Source organism: Enhydra lutris, unplaced genomic scaffold, assembly GCF_002288905.1.
Source record: "Enhydra lutris kenyoni isolate GAN:26980312 unplaced genomic scaffold, ASM228890v2 scaffoldscaffold13, whole genome shotgun sequence".
NCBI classification, from domain to species: domain Eukaryota; kingdom Metazoa; phylum Chordata; class Mammalia; order Carnivora; family Mustelidae; genus Enhydra; species Enhydra lutris.
This window is the reverse complement of record NW_019154097.1, coordinates 1558570-1582849: the sequence shown is the minus strand read 5'-3', so window position 1 is coordinate 1582849 and position 24280 is coordinate 1558570. Positions and strand designations below refer to the sequence as shown.

At 42.0% G+C, this 24280-nt stretch overlaps 2 protein-coding genes across 2 annotated transcripts in view; one reads left to right on the top strand and one right to left on the bottom strand.

Annotated features, from left to right (window-relative positions):
* The window catches only part of LOC111146203 (DExD/H-box helicase 58), a 37356-nt gene extending 20318 nt beyond the window's left edge, over positions 1-17038 (top strand). Inside the window, 10 exon segments of the mRNA XM_022501640.1 lie at positions 1399-1556; positions 2558-2693; positions 3703-3851; positions 7316-7406; positions 9262-9276; positions 9639-9682; positions 9685-9802; positions 11045-11196; positions 14275-14418; positions 16465-17038. Of these exon segments, the coding sequence (XP_022357348.1) occupies positions 1399-1556; positions 2558-2693; positions 3703-3851; positions 7316-7406; positions 9262-9276; positions 9639-9682; positions 9685-9802; positions 11045-11196; positions 14275-14418; positions 16465-16761 (1304 nt within the window). The 3' untranslated portion in view covers positions 16762-17038.
* A 4161-nt stretch (positions 17039-21199) lies between these two features.
* Positions 21200-24280, bottom strand: part of LOC111145972 (aconitase 1) — a 56683-nt gene continuing 53602 nt past the window's right edge. The window contains exons 20-21 of the mRNA XM_022501317.1: positions 22897-23082; positions 21200-22057 (exon numbers count right to left, since the gene is read on the bottom strand). Of these exons, the coding sequence (XP_022357025.1) occupies positions 21944-22057; positions 22897-23082 (300 nt within the window). The 3' untranslated portion in view covers positions 21200-21943. The remainder of the gene's footprint in view (positions 22058-22896; positions 23083-24280) is intronic.

The following is a 24280-nucleotide window of genomic DNA, read 5'->3' as shown; positions in this document are numbered from 1 at the left end:
CTGTCAAATGAAGGAAGCAGTGAAGCTGGAGGTGAGAATCAGAAGCAGAGGCTAGATCACAGAGGATCCTGGGAGTTAGGTAGGACTTTGATTAGAAGACTCCCCTAAAAGCGTTTAAGTGGTAGGGTAACAAAATGTTTTATCTGTAATATTGGAAACTCTCTCTGCTGAGTGGGCAGTGAATTGGGGGGGGCCAAGGCAAGAAGTAGGGAGACCACTTAGGAGGCTGTCATATTATCCAGGAGCATTATGATGTGGTCTGAACTAGGGAGTGGCAGAAGGGTGGAAGACATGAATTTCTACCTTCTTATTCTTCCCACTTCTAATTCCCTATCTCCGCCTTTCTCCAGTCTACATCCTGTCAGCTGTTCATTTCCAGATTGCTTAGCTCATTTTCACACCTACTCACATTCAAGAAATACTTGTTAATTCATCTGGTTTACTGCTGGCCACCTTGTCTGTAGTTGGAGCTGGGAAAGAAGCATGTCAATGCTACTTGTCTGAATAGCCTCCTTGGTTCCTCCTGTCAAACACGAATGGGTAAGAGGAGCAATTTAACCCAGAAACAGAGCTCTTGCCTGTGAGTTTTACTAAACTGTGCTCTTCCCAGGGAGCCCTGGAGATCTGAGCCGCTTGAGAATAGGATTCTTCTGTCTTCTGCATCCTTTTACCACCAGCACCCTGCACACAGCCTGGACCAGAGCTGATGCTCAATTTTTGGACCGAGCAACTGAGGCATAGCTTAGGAGATGCACACACACAGAAGCACCCATGACAAGCATCTTTGGAGTGCCTGTTCTTTGCTGGGCCCTGTGAATGATGCTGTGGAGATCAGAGAGCTTGAGTTCACACCAAGACAGAGGAGACTGTGTTGAGTTCTGTCTCTCTTGCTTTTAGATGCCTTCCTCATGAATCTCTTGAGACCTATTACTTTTATTCGCTGCTTTGTTGTTAAAGGCAAAGTTAGATATTTTTATCATGTCCATCATTTTACCTGTGGGCTGCTTTGCTCATCAGCTCACAGAGCTGGCAAGCCTTCAGTATCGGACACACCTGGATCTGCATTCCTGCACCCCCTGCCCCATGCTAGCTATGTCACTTTGGGTGAATTACTTTGCTTTTCTGAGCTTTGGTTTCCTCACGTGTAAAATATAATATCCACCTCAGAGGTTTGTGAAAATGAATGAAATTATGAGTGTAAGACACTTTGATTCTTGGTGCAGAGTAAGTATTCAGTAAGCAGCCCTGTGCCAACCAGATTCACTACAGAAAACCGCCTATTTCAGGAGAAGTACTCTGCTTACTGAGAGGAAGGAAGAAAATCAGAGGGTGAGGCTTGCTTAGAACTTTAAATGACTGACCACATGGCACAATGAAACACTTTTTTCTTTTTTCCAGAAAATGTATCTCAAATTCAAAATAGGAGTTTTGGAACACAGAAATATGAGCAGTGGATCGTTTCCGTTCAGAAAGCGTGCATGGTGTTTCAGTTGCCCGACAAAGATGAAGAGAGCAGGATTTGTAAAGCCCTGTATTTGTACACTTCCCACTTGCGGGTATGTGGGTTCTTTGTAGCGACATATTTTAGTTGTAGCACCTCCTGGGAGGTTGGCTCTGGGAGCCAGGAGAACATCAACTTCTCACCCTGTTCCAAGAGCTCACTTAGGGACTTTCCGAGGGGTTCTTCTGAAGCAAACTTTAAAATTATCCCATTCAGCATCTTCTCTGTCTGCTTACTGAAACGTAACACTAGTAGCCACAGCATAGAAACAGATGCTGGGGCTCTATACCATGTGCCTCTAGCATTCCCATGATTGACACGACTGGAAAAAGTTGGGGGATGATGAACATGATTGTAGATATGCGGTTGGTGACAGCCATCTTGAGAGTTCAGTAAGCGACTGCTTTTGCCCTATTTTGAAGCATGGGTGCTCTTACCTTTGGCAAAGCCACATGCTCAGAAATCCAGGGTCTTTGGTTGTTTTCTGGTTAACCAAGAAGTTAAGAAACAATAACCATCATCTCTGCTTATCATGCTGTTCAGAGTATTTAAAAATGCACTCAGTCAGCATGCGTTTATAGAATTTTAACGAACTTAGTTGCATGTTTGGGGTAGGCGGTCAGCGCCAGCAGTTGGAACAGGTGCTGTTGCAATTCACTGATGGCTCTGGATGAATGAAGAGATTAAATTCAGTGTCTGAATCAAGAGGCAAGTTGATGTGGAAGTTGATTTGCTTTTGTTTTTTGTTTTTTAATCTTTGACATGCATTTTTCTTGTAAATTTTCTCTTTCCCGTCCAGGGTGGAATTCTAGACTCCAAAATGATCCGAATTGATTAATGATCCTAGCTAATAAAGGTATTTAAAATAGTATTTGGTTCAAAGGTTTTATTGCAGTACCATTAGAAACCACTCATCCTAAAAAACTAAGTTGGAATAGATTTAAGAAGAGCTTATTTTAAAAATTAATTCCATGCTAAGTACAGCTAATTGAATGTGAGTATAGCAAATGCATTGGACACTGGAAACATTGAAAACTCTGTTTTCATTTCAAACAGAAATATAACAATGCCCTCATTATCAATGAGCATGCACGGATGAAAGATGCTCTGGATTACTTAAAAGACTTCTTCGCTGATGTCCGAAGTGCAGGATTTGATGAGACTGAGCAGGACCTCACTCGTAGATTCGAAGGTGGGTGGTGTTAGAGGAAAAAGTCAATGGAACCTGGCGACTCCAGGGCAGGATACTTATATTGTATTGCATTTAGTTTATGATGATGCTCAGGGAGTTGTCCTGGGCTTAAGAAGACAACTATAGACACCAGGACTATTAAGCTTCAGTGAAATATGGTACTAATGGAAAAAATATGCTGCTTTCACTATTTCTTAATTTGAAAAAGGAAAAATGGGATTTGCAAAGGACACATCCCATAGAAATTATAATAGGTAGTGGCAATTTTTTTTCCATCTGTAAGAGACTCTATTTTTTTCAGTTAAATTAGCCAACATACATCATTGGTTTTTGATGTAGTATTTAATGATTCATTAGTTGCGTACATCACCCAGGGCTCATCAGATCATGTGTCCTCCTCAAATGCCCATCACCAGCTACTCCCCCCCCCACCCCTCCCTGTCCCTTCTTCAACCCTCAATTTGTTTCCCAGAGTCCAGAGTCTCTCATTGTTGAGAGGTGGTGGCATTTTTTTGTTCAACTTTTAGTAATTTTACAAAGCTTTAAAAATATTTTTAAAAGTGTTTTAATGATTTAAAGAGATTATAATTTATATATACTATATATAAATTTATATATAGAAGAAAACCGAGATGGCCCATAATCCTATTGTTCTTGGATTAAGAAGTATATAGGAAGATTTGAAATAAAAAGTAAGTCCTTCTTCTCCCTCTCTCCAAATCCTTTTCCTGAAGGTAATTACTGCTAATAAATTTGTTTGGCTTATATCAAAGTATTAAGTATACATAAGTGTAGCCCAGTGGTGTGCTGCTATGCTTTGAGCACCCAGCTGTCTGGGGAAAAATAAGGATGCATTTATTGCTGCATTTTTAATATATGCATTAAAGCAGTGGTTATTACTCTTGGGATTCTGGTCAAAGATTGAGAGATTAACTGAACTATAGATAAGGTCATGTGTTCTAAATTTCTAGACTTTATAAGCCATTTACGGAATGTTCCCTTTTTGCAGAAAAACTGAAGGAACTGGAAAGTGTTTCCATGGATTTCAGCAACGAGAACCCTAAACTAAAAGATCTCTCCTTCATCTTGCAAGAAGAGTACCACTTAAACCCAGAGAGTAGAACCATCCTCTTTGTGAAAACCAGAGCACTTGTGGATGTAAGCTTCTTTCTTCTTGTCGATAATAAATCGACCCAGTACGAAAAGACATTCCTTTCCTCACTGCTCTGCAATCAGGCACTCACCCATTTAAGTGTGGGTCTGTTTCTGGGCTTCCTATTCTGTTCTGATTATCCGTTTGTTTATCCTTATACGAATACCTTACTATCTTCATCACTTTCATCACTCTAGTTTATAGTAAGTCTTGGTACCTGTAGAGCAAGGACTTCATACTTTTAAAAATTTTTTGTTAACTAAAAACAATTTTAGCCATCCTCTGAGCATGTAATGGTATCTCCCTAGGGTTTTAAAATTCATTTTACTATATTTGCGTTTCAACTAATACATTTGAGCATTTTTCATAAACTTATAAGCCATCCATATATCTTCCTTGGTGAAGTGTCTGTTCATATCTTTTGCCCATTTTATTTTATTTTTATTTTTTTAAAGATTTTATTTATTTATATAAGACAGAGTGAGAGCCAGAGAGATCACAGAAGGAAAGGGAGAAGCAGACTCACTGTTGAGCAGTGGGGCTCGATCCTAGGACCCTGAGATCATGACCTGAGCTGAAGGTAGATGCTTAACTGACTGAGCCACCCAGGCGCCCCTCTTTTGTCCATTTAAAAATAGGATTTGAGGGGCACCTGAGTGGCTCAGTGGGTTAAAGCCTCTGTCTTTAGCTCAGGTCATGATCTCAGGGTCCTGGGATTGAGCCCTGCATCAGGCTCTCTGCTTAGCAGGGAGCCTGCTTCCTCCTCTCTCTCTCTCTCTCTCTCTCTCTGCCTGCCTCTCTGGCTACTTGTGATTTCTGTCAAATAAATAAAAATTTAAAAATAAATAAATAAATAAAAATAGGATTTGATTGATTTGTTTATCATGATATTGTTGAGTGTTTAAAATATTTTTTTATATATTCTGACAAAAGTCCTCTGTCAGCAATGTGATTTTTAAATATTTTCTTCTGATCTTTTAATTCTCTGAACAATATCTTTTACTGATTGAAAATTTTAACTTTCCATAAATTCTATTTTACCAATTTTTTTTCTTTTTGGAGATTGTGCTTTTGGTGTTGTATATAAGAACCCTTTGCTTACCCAAGATCACAAAGATTTGCTTTGTTAGCTTCTCCAAGTTTTATAGTTCTGCAATTTACAATTTACAGTTACAATCTATTTTGAGGTATGGGTTGAGATGCTTTTTATCTTTTTCATGTGGCTGTCCACTTGCTGGAGGACTGTATGTTGAAAAGATTGTCCTTTCTCCATTGAATTGTCTTTATAACTTTTCGAAAAATCAGTTGGCCTTTTTACGTAGGTCTATTTCTGGATTCTCTATTCTGTTACATTCATCTACATCTATTTATCCTTTCACCCTTCCTATACTGCTTTGATTAGCTTTATGGTATGAGTCCTCCAACTTTTTTCCTTTTTTCAAAATTTTTTTAGCTATCTTCCTTTGCCTTTCCATTTATATTTTAGAATCAGCTCATTCACATATATGAAAAATCTTCTGGGATTTTGTTTGGGATTGCATTGAATCAAGAGATAAAACTGGGGGGCGCCTGGGTGGCTCAGTGGGTTAAAGCCTCTGCCTTCGGCTAGGGTCATGATCCCAGGGTCCTGGGATCGAGCCCCCTGTCGGGCTCTCTGCTCAGCGGGGAGCCTGCTTCCTCCTCTCTCTCTGCCTCCCTCTCTGCCTACTTGTGATCTCTGTCAAATAAATAAATAAAATCTTAAAAAAAAAAGAGAGAGATAAAACCGGGGGAAAGTGACATCTTAACAATATGGAGTCTTGGAGGTGCCTGGGTGGCTCAGTCGTTAAGCATCTGCCCTCGGCTCAGGTCATAATCCCAGGGTCCTGGGATCAAACCCTGCCTCAGGGCCCTTGCTCATCAGGAAGCCTGCTTCTTCCTCTTACACTCCCTTTGCTTGTGTTCCCTCTCTCACTGTCTTTCCTTCTGTCAAATAAATAAATAAAATCTTTTAAAAAACGAAACAAAACAAAATAGTATGGAGTCTTCCAATCCATGACCATAGTATATCTTTATCTCTTCTGTATTAGTTATGTATTGCTGGTAACAAATTACTTTGAAACTTAGTGGCTGGAAACAACAAACTATTATCTTACAACATCTATAGATCAGGAATCTGGGAACAACTTAACTGGATGATTCTGGCTCAGGATCTCTCAGCAGGCTATAGTCACCTCAAGGATCCTACTTGAAAGGCTTAACTTCCAACCATATCTGCCTGGCTGTGGAAGGCCTCAGAAGATGTGCTTCTGAGCTCACTCATGGGGCCTTCTCCACAGGGCTGCCTCAGAGCATGGCCGCTGGCCTTCTCTAGAGTGAGTGATCCAAGAGAGATTGAGAGAGTATGCCTAATATGGAGGTCATAGTCATTTTGTAACTTCGACTTGGAAGTGATCACATCTTCCATTTTTTATTTATTAGAAGCAGGTCAGTAAGTTCAGTTCACATTTGAAGGGAGGGGATTACACAAGAATCTGAAGACCAGCGGGTGGAGATCACTGGGAGCCACCCGAGAGGCCATCTACCACATCTTCTTTGGTTTCTTTTATCACCGTTTTGTCGTTTGCAGCATACAGATTCTGCGCGTATTTTATTAGACTTATACCTAAGTGTCAATTTTTTAATGCTATTGTAAATTGTGCTTGTAGTTGCTTGTTGCTGGTGAGAAAAAATACAACTGACTTCTGTACATTATCTTATGTCCTGGGATCTTGCTAAAACTCACTTATTCTACACAATCACTATTCTGAACATTGCTTTTTTTTTTTTTTTTTTAAGATTTTTTTAATTTACTTGACAGACCGAGACAGTCAGAGAAGGAACACAAGCAGGGGGAGTGGGAGAGGGAGAAGCAGGCTCCTGGCTGAGCAGGGAGCCCGATGTGGGGCTTGATCCCAGGATCCTGAGACCATGACCTGAGCCGAAGGCAGACAGTTAAAAACTGAGCCACCCAGGTGCCCCTGAACATTGCTTTTTTCATTTAAAAAAGGTCTCAGAGATTAAATTATATCAGATCACAAAAATCTTAACCATTATATTTAATTGCATAGAATTCAATTCCAAAAAACTTTTTTTCTCAGGTTTGTCAGTCAGAGAACTACTTACTAAAAGTTTTTCCTTCTTGCAATATATCAATATCGAATTAATAGTTACACAAATGTGGTCTACAAATAGTGTCCAGGGGCACCTGGGTGGCTCAGTGGGTTAAACCTCTGCCTTCCGCTCAGGTCATGATCTCAGGGTCCTGGGATCGAGCCCCGCATCAGGTTCTCTGCTCAGCGGGGAGCCTGCTTCCCCCTCTCTTTCTACCTGCCTCTCTGCCTACTTGTGATCTCTCTGTCAAATAAATAAATAAAAAATCTTAAACAACAACAACAACAAAAAAAAACCAACAAATACTGTCCAACTGATAATTGCTTTTGATTTTCAGGCTTTGAAGAAGTGGATTGAAGAAAATTCTGAGAACAGCTTTCTAAACCCTGGCATATTGACTGGACGTGGCAAAACAAATCAGAACACAGGTACTATATTAGTGAATTAGATTTAGGATACTATAAGATTATTTATAATATATTCAAATTCTTTTTTAATGCTTGCATCAGTCAGGGTTCAACTAGAGAAGCAAAACCATTAAGTGATTATACACTCATATATATATACATATATATGTTGCTTGTGTGTAGACACACACACACACAAACTTGTAGGGATTTGGGAATTAGCATGCACAACTGGTCTGGCAAAGGAAGTCCAAAATACATGGGGTAGGTGGACAGGAGCAGGTCTGAAACCCACAGGTGTGAGCTATTTGGAGTCTCTGAGGTCTTGGACTAATGCCTAAGCCCTCTTTCAAAGGGTTGATTGATTATGTCAAGTCATCCAAGGATGAATCCCTTTTGTAACTTAAATGTCAAGTGATTAGGAACTTTAATTACGTCTGTGAATTCCCTTCACAGAAGCACCTAGATCAATAACCGGGTACTGTAGTTCAGCCTAGCCACAACAAAAAGCCATCACAGTGCTCAAATACAAAAACTTATAGACATCTCCTCTTCCCATAGGTTCTTCGGATGAAACCAGTTATTTTTTAAAATATTGTTTGAGCATGTCACTCTTTTTCTTTAATTTTCAACCAGTAAATTTAGATTAGCTGGAAATAAAAATGTTCTGTTTCTATTTTATTGTTTTTTAAGCTAGAGATGCTTTTATGTGTATTATATATTTTTTAATGTAAAAAAAAAGTTCAGGCACAAAATCCTGCAGTTTAGCTACAGTGGTTGAAGGATGAAGGGGTGCCTCTATAATCCTCCAGGAGGATCCCCGGGTGGCCAGCCCTCACCTGACATTCCCGTAGCCGTGCTCCCCAACCCTCAGTGACCAGCCGGGACAGATACTCATTCTGTTCCTCCTGTTCAGTTTTGTGTCTAATAAGCAGTCCCCATCCTGTCAGTCCGCAGGCATCACTCTTGCACTTTCCCCTTATGCAGATTTTAAACTTTGGGAATATAATAAGTATATTCAGATTTCGAAAGTTTGGCTTACCAAATGAAGTCCAATACCACATTACTGCAGTTGGAATTCAAAGCTCTGCCGTCTGACTCTAACATGAGTTGATTTTCAAACTTTGTTATTTCTTTACAGATAAGCATTCAAGATAGTTTCTTGTTTGTTCGTTTATCCATCCATCACCCATCCATCCACATTTATTTAGAAACTTATTCTGTACCAGTTATTGTGCTTCTGCCAAATAGCCTTCCCCAACCCCAAGACTGGTAGAGTCCCACAGATGCAGTTCCTATGATATCAATATTATACCAATTTTATCAGTAGCTTCCTATTGATCTCCTTCTTCCATGAGATCCTTGTAGATAAAAATGACCTTTTAACCATTGTATTTGTATCTGACAAACTATAATTGCTGAATAAATGATGAACAAGTAGATGACTAAGTTTAGAAATTCATGAAGTATGGTGTCTGTCTTGGGCATGCTCATTATTCACTAGAAAATGATGGTAAAAAGAAATTGTTTTGGCCTTAACAAAATATATCTGAAGATTTTGGCTGCCAACGTACAGGAAAAAACTAGAACTTTTATAAATTCTCTTAACTCGGAGGTGGAGACCACTGAAATTCTTTTCCTTCTCAGTATATCACTGGCTGAGGACTGCACACTGTTAGGGTTTCAGACTTAAATTCAAGGCCTGGTTCTGCCACTAACTAGCCTGTGAGTTTATCATACTTCCAAAACCTCAAGGTCTTCATCTGTAAAGGAGAATTGTAATACTTGCCACATCAGCCTCAAAGGGCTTTGTGAAATTCCATTAAGTAGTTGTGATACTGTTTTGCCAGCTGTAAAGTCCTATACACATGCAAAGGCATTACAATGAATTGTTTTGCAAAAAACTATGAATTGTTGATAGTTGTTGATAGTTTTGCAAAAAAAAAAAAAAAATCCGTATTTGTTTTGCGATAGAGTTGTACAGCTGGTTAGTACCACAGCTGGGATTTGAACTCAGGCAGTCTGTGGCAGAGTCCAAATTGTTGAACATCACCCTAATGTCCTCTCTAAAACAAGGATAGGAATAGACCCTACTGCCTAGGGTTGTTTTGACATCATGAATATAAAGCACTTATCACAGTATTTGGCACGTAATAGCACTCCATTATTAATGGCTACTTTTCAAGGGTAAAGTTCCCTCTTTGATAAGTTGTGTAATGAATGCCCTCTGACTCTGACTCAGGCATGACTCAGCACAGAAGTGTGCATTGGACGCATTTAGAACCGATGGAGATAAAAAGATAAAAAGATTCTGATTGCCACTTCAGTAGCTGATGAAGGCATCGACATTGCTGAGTGTAATTTGGTCATCTCGTATGAGTATGTGGGCAATGTCATCAGAATGATTCAAACCAGAGGTGAGAAGAGCTTTGATTCCATTACTAAACGGCTGGTGATTTCTCTGATTTGTGAGTGTGTCTGTCATTTAGAAACATACTCTGTCCTAGTCATTGTGCTTCTGGCTTTTTCTCCTTTACTGAGCCATTGTGACTGTAGGACCATTGGCACCATGGACTCTGGCGTCTTTGGCCCCAAAGGCAGCTTACTTGATCAGGATTGTGTGGGTACAGTTTTGCCCACTAATATATGCCCCATTTTAATTCTTGTTTATGATGAGTACTGTTTACTTGACCAACATTGACTGACATATTTATGGAAAGATAATTCCCACTTGGATTGAGACTTTGGCATCCAACGTGTGGACCCTTCATGGTTGTGCTTATGGTAATGATGGGCCCTTGTATTCTAGAAGAGATACTCCATAGAATTCTTCTCACTTGAACTAGGTAGTCTCCCAACTAGCCTCTCTTCCTTTTTCCAATTTCTGTAACAACACCTGCATTTTACTTCCTGAAAAACAGCTCTGGGGCTGGGCATGTCACTGGGCATGTCTGGGCATGTCACTTCCCTGTATAGAGACTCCAGTATTTCCCAATTTACATGGTGTTAAAAAGCTCACAATCCAGCACCAAATTATCTTTCCAACCTATTTCCCATTCTTCCCCTTTGTTCGTTATCCACTTCTGGATAACTTTCTTGTCGAAGAAAGCGCTCGTGTACTGCTACTCATAACCTTTGTTTTACTTCCTCCCTCTCCCCCTGCTTCTGTATCACCTGTCCCTGATCCCCCAGCTGGCAATAAACTTGAATGCCCATATTTCTTTACATTTATCTTCCTTATTTTACTTAGTATTTCTACCTGTATTCTGGTGACTGTGAACATATCTATTTCCCCACCTGCTTAAAGGGTCTTGAGGGGGTATCTATTCATTATTCATCTTGGAGTGCTCACGGTGTCCTCCTGAGTGTTCAAGTTGGATTGTCTTTAAGGCAGTGTCTCTGATAATATAGCTGTCCTGTTACACTGCCTGGAGACCGACCCCCCAAGGAAGCCAGCCTAAGCCGCGCCCCTGGCTTAACATGTAGTTTAATATGGAGGCACACACTTGCATTGGGGTTTGTGCTCTAACAGCTCAGCTTTCCTATGAAAGCGGGTATCAGTGAATCAGAATTGAATTTTAGGAGTACCCCTTTGTTTACCTCTTCTCAAATTTATCAGAGTTTTAAGTCAAAGACACCAAATACTTATTTTCTGATAGGCAGAGGAAGAGCAAGAGGGAGCAAGTGCTTCCTTCTGACCAGCAATGCTGATGTAATCGAAAAAGAAAAAATAAACATATACAAGGAAAACATGATGAATGAATCCATTTTAAGGCTTCAGACGTGGAATGAAGCAGTATTTAAAGAAAAGGTAAGTCTTTTAATCTGTGTCACTCTTGCAGAATCTGACCATGAGTAACAAACAGAATGTGAGGGTAGTTGGTGCCTTTTATCGTATTGCTCTGTTACATGAGAACACTAAGTTTATGCTTAAAATTTTGTCCTGCAGTAAACATCAGATTCATTCTGCTTTGGGTCTCAGTGAGATTAAAATATATGTTATTAGCGCTAATACTTGGAGTGAGGTTTTTAGTTATAAAAGGGCAAACTGAGTTAGATGGCCCTCAAGTTGGTAGCTCATCCTGAGGACTGCACCCTAACATGGCAAAACACAGCCTTCAAATCTGTCGCTAACATCCGGAGTCCTTGGAGAAAAGCTCCCCATGCACAGTGCACGTTAGAATGCCTGTTTGTAGGTGTGGGTAGGAACGCACACTGTGGAGTGGTGTATCTGTTTAGTTCAGCCTCTTGGTAGTGACCTTCATTTTACTTCAATTTCCTCTATAACACAGAAGCATGGAACCAGACTGGGGAAGGTCAAGAAACAGAAACACGCAAATACACGCACACACAGGCTTACGTGCATGCACATACAAGAACCCCCACACTTTCTCTAGACCCTTTGCAGAGACTTTCATCTTGGGATCTCTGCCACTTAGAAGAAGTGTGACCTCAGGTAGTTACTCTGTCTCTTAAATCTGTCTCCTCATTCGTAAAGTTGGGAAAGTAGTGGTATTTAATTCACAGGGCAGTTTTAGGGATAAAATGGGGGTATATGCATTGCTCAGCACAGTACCTGGAATCAAGTAAGTGCTCAAAAAATGAGAACTGTTATGGACTGAGGCATGAGGCAGACTTTAACTTCACAGAGATGAACCTTACAATTCAGTAGACCAACTCCATAGTGTCCATAATTTTGAAAAGTCATAATCTCTTTGCTCAAAAATAGTTTTGAGAAGCAGTGGTCTAAAGCAAATTAACACTTATTTTAGGACATAAAAGGACAGCTTTATGTCAGTATTCACTCATTTTTAGAAAATTTCTACCTAAGTTTAGAGACTAAAATATTTAAAAATACTTCTTCCATATTTTAATTGAGGAGAATTGCAGGGAAATTTTTTAGTTCCTCTTTAATTTTCCTCCTTAACTTTACTGAGAATAGAGGCTTTTCACTGAGTCATCTTCCCCTTTTGTAGCATATGTTGATGTTGGCAGTAAAATCTTTAAAACAGTAATAGCTTTACTACCCATGACATAATTTTTGTCTCTTCCACTGGGTGATCAATGACATAGACTCATGTGTGGCAGGGGAGAAAGAGTAAAAGCCTGTTGAGGGAGACGGAGGCTCAGTTATACCCAGACTCTTTTGTAGCCAGCTCACCAGGACGAGGAGTGGGATGAAGAGAGAACAGGTTAAACATCTGTTGAAGAGCATCTGGGATTCCCCTAACAGCCATAGAAAATGGGCAGAGGTGGGAAGGGATGAGAGGGAGCCCAGAACCAGTGTAGCCAGGACCTTTTGGTGGCTGGTCATTCCGTGGGTGGGGCTGGGCGTTCTGGCTCCCCGCAGGGTCTGCCCTGACATCACAGGCAAGGGTGGCTACCGTGTGGCAGGGCAGAGCATGGCTCCCTCCTTGGCCTTCTCTGACACTGCTAGGTGGGAGTGTGCAGACGCTTTGTTAAAGTGGAAATCTAGGTGCCCACTCAGTCTTTGCTGGCATGGGCTGGGGTTAGACCATAGCTGTTTGTTCCATTCTGTGATGTTTGGCAGAAGTAGAACAGCCATTGTCTAAAAGTTTTTTGTCTTGCTAGGCTGCCTCTTTCCTGGTCCTTTGACTAGAGAGAGTAAAGTAGGCTTCTGTTGAGACACCTTTTTTTTTTTTTTTTTTTGAGATACTTTTTTATCTGTGTCTATAGGCATTTCCGGTTGCCAGTTCCTTCAGTCTCAAATCTGGGGTAATAGGAGATGAAAAGAAAACGCAGGTTACTCAGTACCATTTTGTTCTTAGGGTTTTGTGTTTTCTAGCTGTCTTCCTTCCTTCTAAATCTTCTTAGGTTTATTTTATCTATAATGTCCAGGCTTAAAAAAAACAAACAAACAACTTTGTTTATTTGAGAGAGAGAGAGAGTGAAAGAGAGTGGGGGGAGGCGCAGAGGGAGAGGGACAAGCAGACACTCCCCATTGAGCAGGGAGCCTGACGTGGGACTTGATCTCAGGACCCCTGGGATCATGACTTGAGCCAAAGGCAGATGCTTAACCATCTGAGCCACCCAGGCACCCTATAATGTCCAGGTTCTTAGTTGTACGTAGGCATGCCCTAAGTTTTGAAGTAGAATGCAGTCATACTATATACAAGCATTTAACTTTACTGTAACTCTCTGTGGTCAGAAGGGGAGAGAGAAAAATGATTTAGGGGACGGGGACTCTTCTACCTGCTGTTCCATTTAATGGGTCTCTGTCCTAGAAGTGGGTGTAACTATACCTGAAACAGTCAATACATATGTTTATATTTATGAATGATTTAAAAATTTTTGGCAACTACTAAAGTAGAAAGCAGGGGTCACATGATTGTTTTATGAACATCTTTAGTATTTCATGGGCATCTTTTTTTTTTTTTTTAAGATTATTTCTTGTGAAAAGCAAGAGAGTAAGAGAGTGAAGGGACAGATGAAGAGGGAGAGGGAGAGAGAATCCTTAAGCAGACTCCCTGCTGAGCACTAAGCCTGATATGGGGGTCAGTCCCAGGACGCTGAGATCATGACCTGAGGTGAAACCAAGAGCCAGCTGCTTAACCAACTGAACCACCCAGGTGCTCCCTTTATGGGTATCTTTGATGCAAAAATTTAAAGGCTCATTGGAGGTCACAGTTAAACACTGACTAAATAAAGAATTAGGAGAACCCAATAAAATTATCTATGGGATTTTTATAAACAAAGTCAGGTACTGTATGTTCATGGAAGTTGTAAATGAATGAATGATAATATGTGTGTGTGTGTGTGTGTGTGTGTGTGTGTATTTGCATGCACACGTGCATAAATACCTCCTAGTTATACCATTGTACTGACAAGGTGGGTTTTATTTTTGGTTTTTTTGGACTTTTGCGTGTAGATTCTCCAGATACAGATGCAAGAAAAATTCATCAGGGATAGTCAAGCAAAAGTAGAACCTGTACCCGATAAGGAGAATAAAAAACTGCTTTGCAGAAAGTGTAAGGGCTTTGCATGTTACACGGCTGACATCAGAGTGGTAGAGGTAAGCGAACTTTGAGCAAAGAGCACTGGGTCATTTTTTAGCACTAATTAAACTTATTATTGGTGAGATGTTTGTGGAAGAATATAATTATTTTTGTTGTTATCATGGCCATGATATTTTAAAAAGCCAAAATTTTTGAAAGGAAACCTATAACAATGAAGAAGAAAAAGAAGGCATTTAATTAAATATGACGTAACCATTAAAAATAATAATGGTCATGCTAAATGAATGGGGTATCTGGGGTTAAATCCTAATAAAGAATATTAATTAGAAAAAGTAAATATATGTAGTGCCATTAACAGTAACGTTTCAATCCTAATTTCTTAGTTTTGACAAATACACTGTGGTATGTTAGATGTTATCATTCAGGGAAGCTGGGTGAATGTGATACAGGAAATGCCTGGACAACTTTGCCCTTTTCTATAAATCTAATGGGACTCCAAAGTAGAGTTTATTAAACGAAATGAACATAAAGCTTATGTATAATGAAAAACTTCTTACAGACTGTGGTGAAGTAGAAAAAATAACAAGGAAACAAAGTTGTTAATATGCTGTGAGTTTTGGGGTGTGAAATAATAGTGACAATACCCGCATCACTCTCAACTGTAACAAAGACATTTTCTTTGTCCAGAAAAAGACTAGAGGAAATATACTAAATATATATTTTACAGTGAGACTCCATGATTTTTCCTATTTTATGTTTTCTAAACTTTCTTTTTGGGATATAGATCACTTTATTTTTTTTTTTTGAAGAATTTATTTATTTATTTGACACAGAGAGAGATCACAAGTAGGCAGAGAGGCAGGCAGAGAAAGAGGGGGAAGCAGGCTCCCTGCTGAGCGGAGAGCCCGATGCAGACCGATCCCAGGACCCTGAGATCATGACCTGAGCCAAAGGCAGAGGCTCAACCCACTGAGCCACCCAGGTGCCCCATAGATCACTTTTATAATGAAAACAAAATATCTCCTTATTTTAGAAAAACTGCTGGTTAGTTGTTTTTTGTTTTTTTTTTTTTCCTCCTTAAAAATTTTGGATAGAGGGGCACCTGGGTGGCTCAGTGGGTTAAGCCTCTGCCTTCGGCTCAGGTCATGATCTCAGGGTCCTGGGATCAAGCCCCACATCGGACTCTCTGCTCAGCAGAGAGCCTGCTTACCCCTCTCTCTCTACCTACTTGTGATCTCTCTCTCTCCGTCAAATAAATAAATAAAATTGAAAAAAAATTTTTTGGATAGAATAATCTCCAAAGACAAAAACTGCCTGTAACTCCAATGCTCCTGATAGAAGAGAGGCTGATTCCGATGATGAGTTATTAGGATTCTCTTTGGTCTTTGGAAAGCTGGTCTCTCATCAGTCCAATGGAGCAAGAAGCGTAATATTAAGGGTGATACTAGCAAATTCCCATGCCTTTGTAAATCGCTTCTTTAGCTAGAAAATGTCCTTTCAGCTCCAATTTGAGTGAGTTTTCTATTGCAAAGGCCCTTTGTGACTGTTTTCCTCCCACCCTCCCCGCCACCCTCCCAGGGGCCCGTATATTGGGTCTGCATTTGCTCTGTACAGAGTGGCGTTTCTCAGATTTACTCTAAAGTTGACTGTAGTTGGAGCCTCTGGACACATTAGTCTGTGACCCTCTGCAGATCTGCATTGACCCTTCGTTGTTCTCTGTATCCTTTGGATTGTGCCTGTCAGGTAAACTCAGGCATTGGAGATCTTCAAGAAATATCCGCTTTTGTTTCCGAACTAATAAAGAGTATCTACTTTCAGAAGCTCGGTTGCCCAGAAACTTCTTAGTCCTCGTTTTCATGAGATGGCCCCTATCTCCTCACTTGGCATCCCCACGCTCACTTCCACCCTTGGAACTGGGAGTTAAGTTGCATGAATTCTAGTCTGGCCTTCAGTGAATGCATATTTCCTTCTTACCCCATCTGTCACATAAGTGGGATCCTACCTGCTTTTCATCTCAGATTGTTGTGGAGTTCATGAAAATCACAGTTCGGTCCTGGTTCTAATGTTCTGTTTTGTGTTTTATTCAATCCCTTTGTCTGTAGGACTGCCATTACCCTGTGGTTGGAGATGCTTTCAGGAAGTGCTATGTGAGCAAATTACACCCCAAACCAAAGACCTTTGGGCATTTTGAGAAGAAAGCAAAGATCTTCTGTGCCAGGGAGAACTGCTGCCATGACTGGGGAATCCATGTGAAGTATAAGACATTTGAGATTCCAGTTATAAAAATAGAAAGCTTTGTGGTGGAGGATATTGCAACTGGAGCTCAGAAGCTATATGCAAAGTGGAAGGATTTTCCTTTTGAGAAGATACCCTTTGATGCTACAGAAATGTCCAAATGACCTTGGGTCCTCAGTCTTTAGCTACAGGCAATGGGTAACCTTAACTGAAGAAATTAGCCCCAGTGGGTACAGTCATGGATTGCTTGTATACCACTGTGAAGACACTTTACCCAAACTTGTATCAAACTGAATATGTCACTTAACTTCACCCTCTTTTTATTGTTTTTAGCAGTTTGAACTGTATCACATACGTACAACACAAGTGATAACAGCACTAATGTTCTGTAGGCCAATGGAGCTCTAAGTACTTGGGAAAAATTAAAAAGCCTTAACTTCTTTTCTGATCTTTCCTTTCACAACTGACTGCCAGTGTAGCCACTCAGTACACACTGGAACGAAGGAAGGAAGGAAGGAAGGAAGGAAATGTTGAAAGTGTTTCTACCATAAACTGACTTTTGCCCTTAACATACTGAAATTGTTCTTGTTCAGTCCTGTAAGACTGTCCCACCTCCTCCGACTTCAGGGACTAGTTGCAAATCCAGGGAATCACCTGAGCCTCTCATTGACGGCATAGATCAGAGGTTCCCCCGACCTCCTCCTTGAATTTGATTAATCTGCTAGAGGAGCTCACAGAACTCCGAGAAACATTGTATTTTCTTAATCACCAGTTGACTAGAAAAGGATATAACTCAGGAACAGCCAGATGGGAGACATGCATAGGACAAGGTGTGGGAAGGGACAAGGAGTTCCCATGTCCTTTCCAGATCTCCACCTGTTCAGCAGGTGGAAGCTCTCCAAACCCTATCCTTTGGGATTTTATGGAGGCTTTCTTATGTAAGCATGACTGATTAAATCATTGGCCTTTGGTGATTGATTCAACCTCCAACTTCACTCCCCGGTTGTTAGGGGGCTGGACTGAGAGTTCCAGCCCTAGAATCTGAATTGGTTGTTCTGGCAACCAGCTCCATCCTTAGGTGTGGTCCAAAAGCCATGTCATTAGCATAACAAGAGACCCCTTGTCACTTGTGTCACTTAGGAAATTCCAAGGGTTTTCGGAGCTCAGTGCCAGAGCTGGGGATGAAAGCCAGAGATATTTATTATGTAAATCACTATCTCACAAGTATCTCTTTTTATATGTGATTGCCTTTTTTGGATGCTGTTGTTAAAGAACCCTAATAGGATGTTTAAAACACCTACTGGAGATTTGAGAAAAGTTCTTTCAAGTATCTAAATGGTCCAATTTGTTTGAAGGTGAATGGTCCTCTCTTCAGCCAACAGAAGGCAGACTGAAGGTGAAACAAAAAAAATCTTAGAATTTCCTAATTGGATTTTTGCCCTGAGTCAAGCCACTGCCAGGCACAGAGCCTGGAACAGAGTTAGGCACTCGGTTACTATTTACTGAAGGAAAAAACTGAAGGAAAAAAGGTAGATAGAATGCAGACTCTTGACTGATGCCTAAATGCTGGTCATAAGATTTCTCGGTCAAAAGCTGTATGTCAGAACCAAGTGGGGAGTCTTCATGGGCACGTGCCCCACCCCCATTAGGACATCTTGGCAGGGTGTCCAGCCATGTGTACTTAGTGAGGTTCCTCAGGTGGTTCAGATACAACCCATTTCACACCCGCAGGACCTTGTTTCTCTATGGTTCCTGCTAGTGCTGACATTGTGATGGGTTTTTCACCTGAAATGAGAAGTTGCCTTCAGTCAAATGCCTGATTGTGTAATAAGGAAACTCTGATTCCTGTTTTTACAACTGGTATTATTACTTGAATTTATTTAAAACTTTTTTAAAATTTAAATTCAATTTGGTTAACCTGTAGTGTATTATTAGTTTCGGGGTGGGGGTAAAACTGATATTATTACTTGAATTTAAAAGACAAACCATCAGGTCAGCATTTCCTCCAGCAAGTCCTGTGAAACATACACTCTGTGAGATGCTCTGATGAAAACATTCTTGTGGTCAAGACAGGCTTCTGAAACAAATGCTGCCAGCCCGCCCTTCAAATGAATGATTTACACCATGACTGTCATGTGTGCTAACAAGACCCCTTTAACTCAGTGGTTCCCAAAGATGCTGACCCTGGAACCCTGTTCTCCAAGGGACACCACTCCCATCCTGTGGAAGTCCCACAGCAGGTGAGCAGTCTTGCCACAGAGCAGATAGAGCCCAACTGGAATGTTAATTTCAGGATCATATCAGGTACTCTTTTATCATACGTAGTAAAACTACACATCTCACTCAGCAAATCTGCTCCTAATATGTAGACCTCTGTTCTTGGGATGCGAACTATTAAAACTATCAGCTATAATTATATAATTGTCGCTTATGATAATTAGGCTGTCTGGGTGAACAAAAACTACTTGGGTGTTAAACTCTGTTTGTGGTCATGACATTTAACAGCTTCCTCAGAAAGCAGCCAGGGAAGCTTACTGTTTTTCTGGAAGTAAGTCTGCATTGCTTCTACGTAACCCTGCCGGGTACTCCACTGTCCTCACATAACCCTGAAAGGGAAACTGGGCTCAAGATATGGTTCTTCATTTTGGTGATCTGGAAACTCCCAACTTTAGCATAGAGAATACTGGGAGATAAATCTCTAAGATTATGAACTACTAGCTATTATACCAGAGCTGCTGGTGGCTACATTCCCCAGGCACAAGGAACAGCCTAGAATGAGGTAAGATGAGAGGAGAAATGATAGGGAGGGAAGCTGAGTTTGAGTCACTAGATCCAGTCAAGCCTATGGCTGTGGCTACCTCTGTTTTTCATTCTATGAGCCAATTATTGGTGGTTTTTAAATTTTATTTATTTGACAGAGAGCACAAGTAAGCACAGTGGCAGGCAGAGGGAGAGAGAGAAGCAGGCTCTCTGCTGAGCAGAGAGCCCGATGTGGGGCTTGATACCAGGACCCTGGAATCATGACCTGAACTGAAGGCAGAGGCTCAACCCACTGAGCCACTCAGGCGTCCCAAGCCAATTGTTATTATTAACATTTTTGCTTAACCAGTTTGAGTTGTGCTTCTAAAATCACTGTGAGTCATTACTACTACACCCCTCCTGGAGGCGACTCTCATCTGCTAATGGCTGTCCCACAGCCCAAGACATACGTGCTTATTTGCTGCATTAAATAAGTCTGTTGGTTAAGACTGTGCGCACCGAAGAATGCCTGCTTTCCTAGGACGGGTCAGGCGTAATGGATTTGGAAAACTGTTAACAAAGGAGAAGAGAATTCCAAGGAGAAGAAGAGGACTGGCAGGCACCTTGAACAAAAGCAGCAAACATTTAGTTTGGAACGAGAGGACTAGTGCCTTCTTGAGAAACTAGGCCAAAGGAACTTATTTGTTTGGTTTTGTCATGGGCCAGGGTGTGACACTGGGCAAGACATTTTATTAATGAACAGGATATGGGATGCGTTTGGAGGCAGAGGAGTCCAGAAGTGAAGGGATCCTCTTCTAGACGACATAGACACAAGACTCTGTCTCCACATAACCACGGAATGTGAGGAGCTAGACAGCTCCCCAGGAGCACAGTAATGGAGAACTAAGGCGGTAGAGGTCTGTTTTCTCAGCCCTTCTTTGTGTTTTTATGTTAGGACTGATCTTTATTTAAAGGTCATGGGCTTTTTTATACAACAAGGTTCTGTCTGTAATCTTAGGAACGCAAGCTGGGCCCCAGGAACCTCGGGGGCAGGGTTGCTCAATAACCTGTCTTGTTCCTCATCTCAGGAGAGGCAGAGAGAGGACTCAGTCCTGGGTGTTCAGATGGCCAGGCCACATTCGCTGAGTGCTAAATTTGAGATTTAAAATTTGTTACAAAGAGATGAACCTGGGAGCTATAAGGTGACCTGTTATGAGCCATAACCCCCAGGGCATCTCTTTGGAGATGGGACCTCTAAGGAAGTGATTAAGGTTAAATAAGGTCATAAAAGTGGGGCCCCGATCTGATCCAATTAGTGTCCTTAGAAGACACCAGAGAGCCAACTCCTCCTCTTTCTCTTCATACGTGCATGAAGGAAAGACATGTGAGAGGACAGGGAGGAGGTGGCTGTCTATAAGCCAGGAAAAAAGTTCTCACCAGAAAATGAATTGACTAGAAACTTGAGCCCGGACTTCTGGCCTCCAGAACTAGGAGAAAATACATTTTTGATGTTTACACTACCCAGTCTATGATATTTTGTTATGGTAGCTGGAGCAGACTATGATGAACATAAGCAGGTTAGGTAAACTATAGAACGTAAAATGAAAAAAAAAAAAAATGATCTGCTCACCATATTTGCTACTGCTACCTTCTTGTCTGCTCCCAAGCAGGGCAGAGAAATCCTGTTCCTCAGCTCTTCCACTCCCCCTACCCCTCCCCCCTCCACAGTACAGATGTTGTAAAAGCAGAACTTGAAGGTCTCCGGCTTCAGGATACTGTAGTCTGAGACTTGCTCTGCTCGAAATATTACAGACGAGAGCTTTACACACAACACAATTCAGTTCCAAAGTCAACAAGTTTTCCTTGAAAATAGATTTAATCTTATCCAAATTACAAATGTTCTATGTCTCTCTCCAAAACCACCTCCAAAGTTCTCCTCTGGAGAAATGAAAAGTTTTCTAGGGAAAAGTTCTGAAGAGAGTGAAAGAAAACATCACATTTTTTTTTTTTTTAGTGTTGATCCATCAAAAGGTACATAATCAAAAAATGTCAGTGTCTGACCTGTCCACGAGGTGCCTGGATCATTCCATCTGAAGGAAAAAGGCGGAGGGGAGAATCACAATCCCCACCGTGATTTGCGGTGTGAGAATGTTTTCATCTACCATGTCAGTTCATACTGGTATAACAGGCAAGGACCAGTGGACCTCAAGGGAAGGCTTCATGGAGCAGAGGAGAAGAGAGAGGAACAGAAACGAGGACAAGGGATGGCTTCTGAGAAGACTGACTAGTGTCCAGCTGAACATTAACAGGCCAAGAGTGAAAAATCAACATTCTGTGATCACTGACTTTACAGACAAGCCCAAGTTCTCTCTTTCTGGCACTACTGACATTCCCACCATTCTAGCTTCCAAATTCTAGAAAAAGAGAAAAAGATCCACAAAAATAGAGAATGTAGAAACTGCTCATTCTGTGCCTGGAGGAATGGCACCGGTACTTCAGTGCTCACACGCCTCCATGCGGGGATGCTCTGCGCCAAGGACCCGGCTGGCTAGTGGCGCTTTGCTCCCCTGGTGCAGCTCCAAGCCTGGGGCTCTGAGCGCAGCTCGCCTACTTGGCCATCTTGCGGATCATGTAGTTGAGGATGCCCCCATTGTGGAAATAAGTGAGCTCCACGTCTGTGTCGAACCTCATGATGGCCTGGAAGGTCTTCCCAGTATCCAGCTGTGACGACAAAGAAGCAGAGGAGAACCAGTGGGGGAGGAGGCCGGGCAGCTGTGTCAGGAGGTACGCCCCCTCTGCCCTCAGAGCTGCCCCTCAAAGCATGATCTGCACACCAGCAGAGCCAGTGGCACATGGGGGCACGTGCTGTCCTGGCTCTAGCCCAGACCCAGTGAATCAGGGGCTATATTTGGACCAGCCCCCGAGCCGACTCCTCTGTGCAGCAAAGCACCTCGGGGTATGAATGATGGAGATGACGGACACCCAAGGGCCAAGTCTCTCGGGGCAGCAGCTCCTACTGACATTAGACCTCCTCTGGGAGCCATGTGTCAGCAGAGGTCTCACTGAGGTGGTCCCTTAGGCAGCTGGTCCAGCTGCTGACCCTGGGATGTCAGCGCTGGGCACCTGCTTTGCCTCACCTCTACCTTTGGGCTAACCAAAACCTGGCACCTGAGGTGAGGCTCAAGAATGGGGTATGTCCACGTTTTGATTATAAAAAGATGTTTTTTAGATCATGTGAAAATGTCCTGTCTCCGAGCTTCCCGCACTCTTCTCTGGGTTCAAGAGAGATTGGGAGTCAGAGGAGACAGTGGGGCTGGTGGGGTTGGGGAGTAAGAAAGGAACTGATGGTAATTTTGTGAGTAAACGGAAATAGGTAATCAACAGGTTTCCTCCTCACTGTGTTGTGAAGACAGAGCAGGTGACAGCAGAACTCCTAGGTCTAATGCACTCCTACTGAGTGATTGTTTTCCTTCCAAATCCACTCATTTCCTTCTTACATTGAGATGAACACAAGGTCCTGTTACTTGGGCGTGGCATGGGGGGGAGGAGCTCCAGCTTACCTTGACCTGCACTTTCATTCGTGGTGTGAGGTTTTCTGGAATGATGATGGTGTATCGTTCCCGCCCCGTGAGTCCCAGGGTGTCTGCAGTCTCCCCAGGGAGGTATTCGAGGGGAATCACCCCCATTCCCACCAAGTTACTGCGGTGAATGCGCTCGTAGCTCTCAGCCAGGACAGCTTTGATTCCCTGAGGAGCCAAGACAGTGCTTTGGACACAGTTTCCATTTTCTTTAGATACACAGAAACTTGACAAAAGGCTTCTTCAGTCAAAACTCCTCTCACACCTAAATTCTAAGTACCAATGAGTCATTTACATAAACAATTACTCTAGTAAATAACACCGCAGCTGCACGGACTGCCTACAATGTACAGGCAGTAAAATAAAGTGGCTTCTCTCATCCCATCCCCACCAGCCCTAGGAGATAGAGGCAACTGCTGTCTCATCACCCACACAGTCAGCGGTGGTAGCTGGTATTTAACCCATGCAGCTCGACCACATACTTAGCTGCTTTGTGATACAACATCTCTTAGCACACTTCCACCGTATCTAGAATCCACACTGCAAAACAACATAAAAATTTTTTCTCTTCTCTCCCTTGAATAGGTGCAGACACGAAAAGTTTTAATGGAAAACAACTTTCAGAACAAACTACAGAGGAAGGAACTGATGTGCTGCTTTTGTGATTCCTGTTTCAAGAACAGGAGGTCTTCCGTATGGATCTGTGTACACATGTGTTCACTTTGGGGGGAGTGGCAGCTTTGTAAACACATACTATGCACGTCCCTAGGCTGGGTGAGGGCTGCGCAGGGCTGCAGACCAGGTGTCCAGCCCCATCTGCCGTGAGGAGAGCCCAGCACTGTTGAGCAGCCTGGCCGGGGAGGCCGGAACTCGGAGCTGTTCTGTACAGAAGCCTAGAGCCCAGGGGACCCCTCATGCACCAGTCCTCTCAGCCTCCTTCAGCTCTTACAGCCCCCAGCGGCTGCACTGCCAGCTTCCAGCCCCATCCCTAAAACTCTTTCCTCTTCCGTAATTTCTCTGGTTCTTTTCAGCAGCTTCTAGAAAAGGCAGGCTTTTGATACCTTACCAAGTAATCAAAGAACATCTTTTGTTCCCTCCACAGAGCAAAATGATTGATAAAAAACAAAACAAAGCAATAAGTGTGATGTTCACAGAGATTTACTGAAGCCTGGATCCCCGGAGGGCTGCCTGCCAGACCCTGCCTTCTTTACCGTATGTGTGGAAATCACTGTATGAGGTGTTTCCCAAGGTTTAATTTGCTCAAGTCATAAATCAGAGATTGGCACCAGCTAGGTCATCTTACCCTACCCTGAGAATAGAAGCTGAGCAGGACTCTTCCCTGCTTTTGGGGCCGGACGATGCTCAA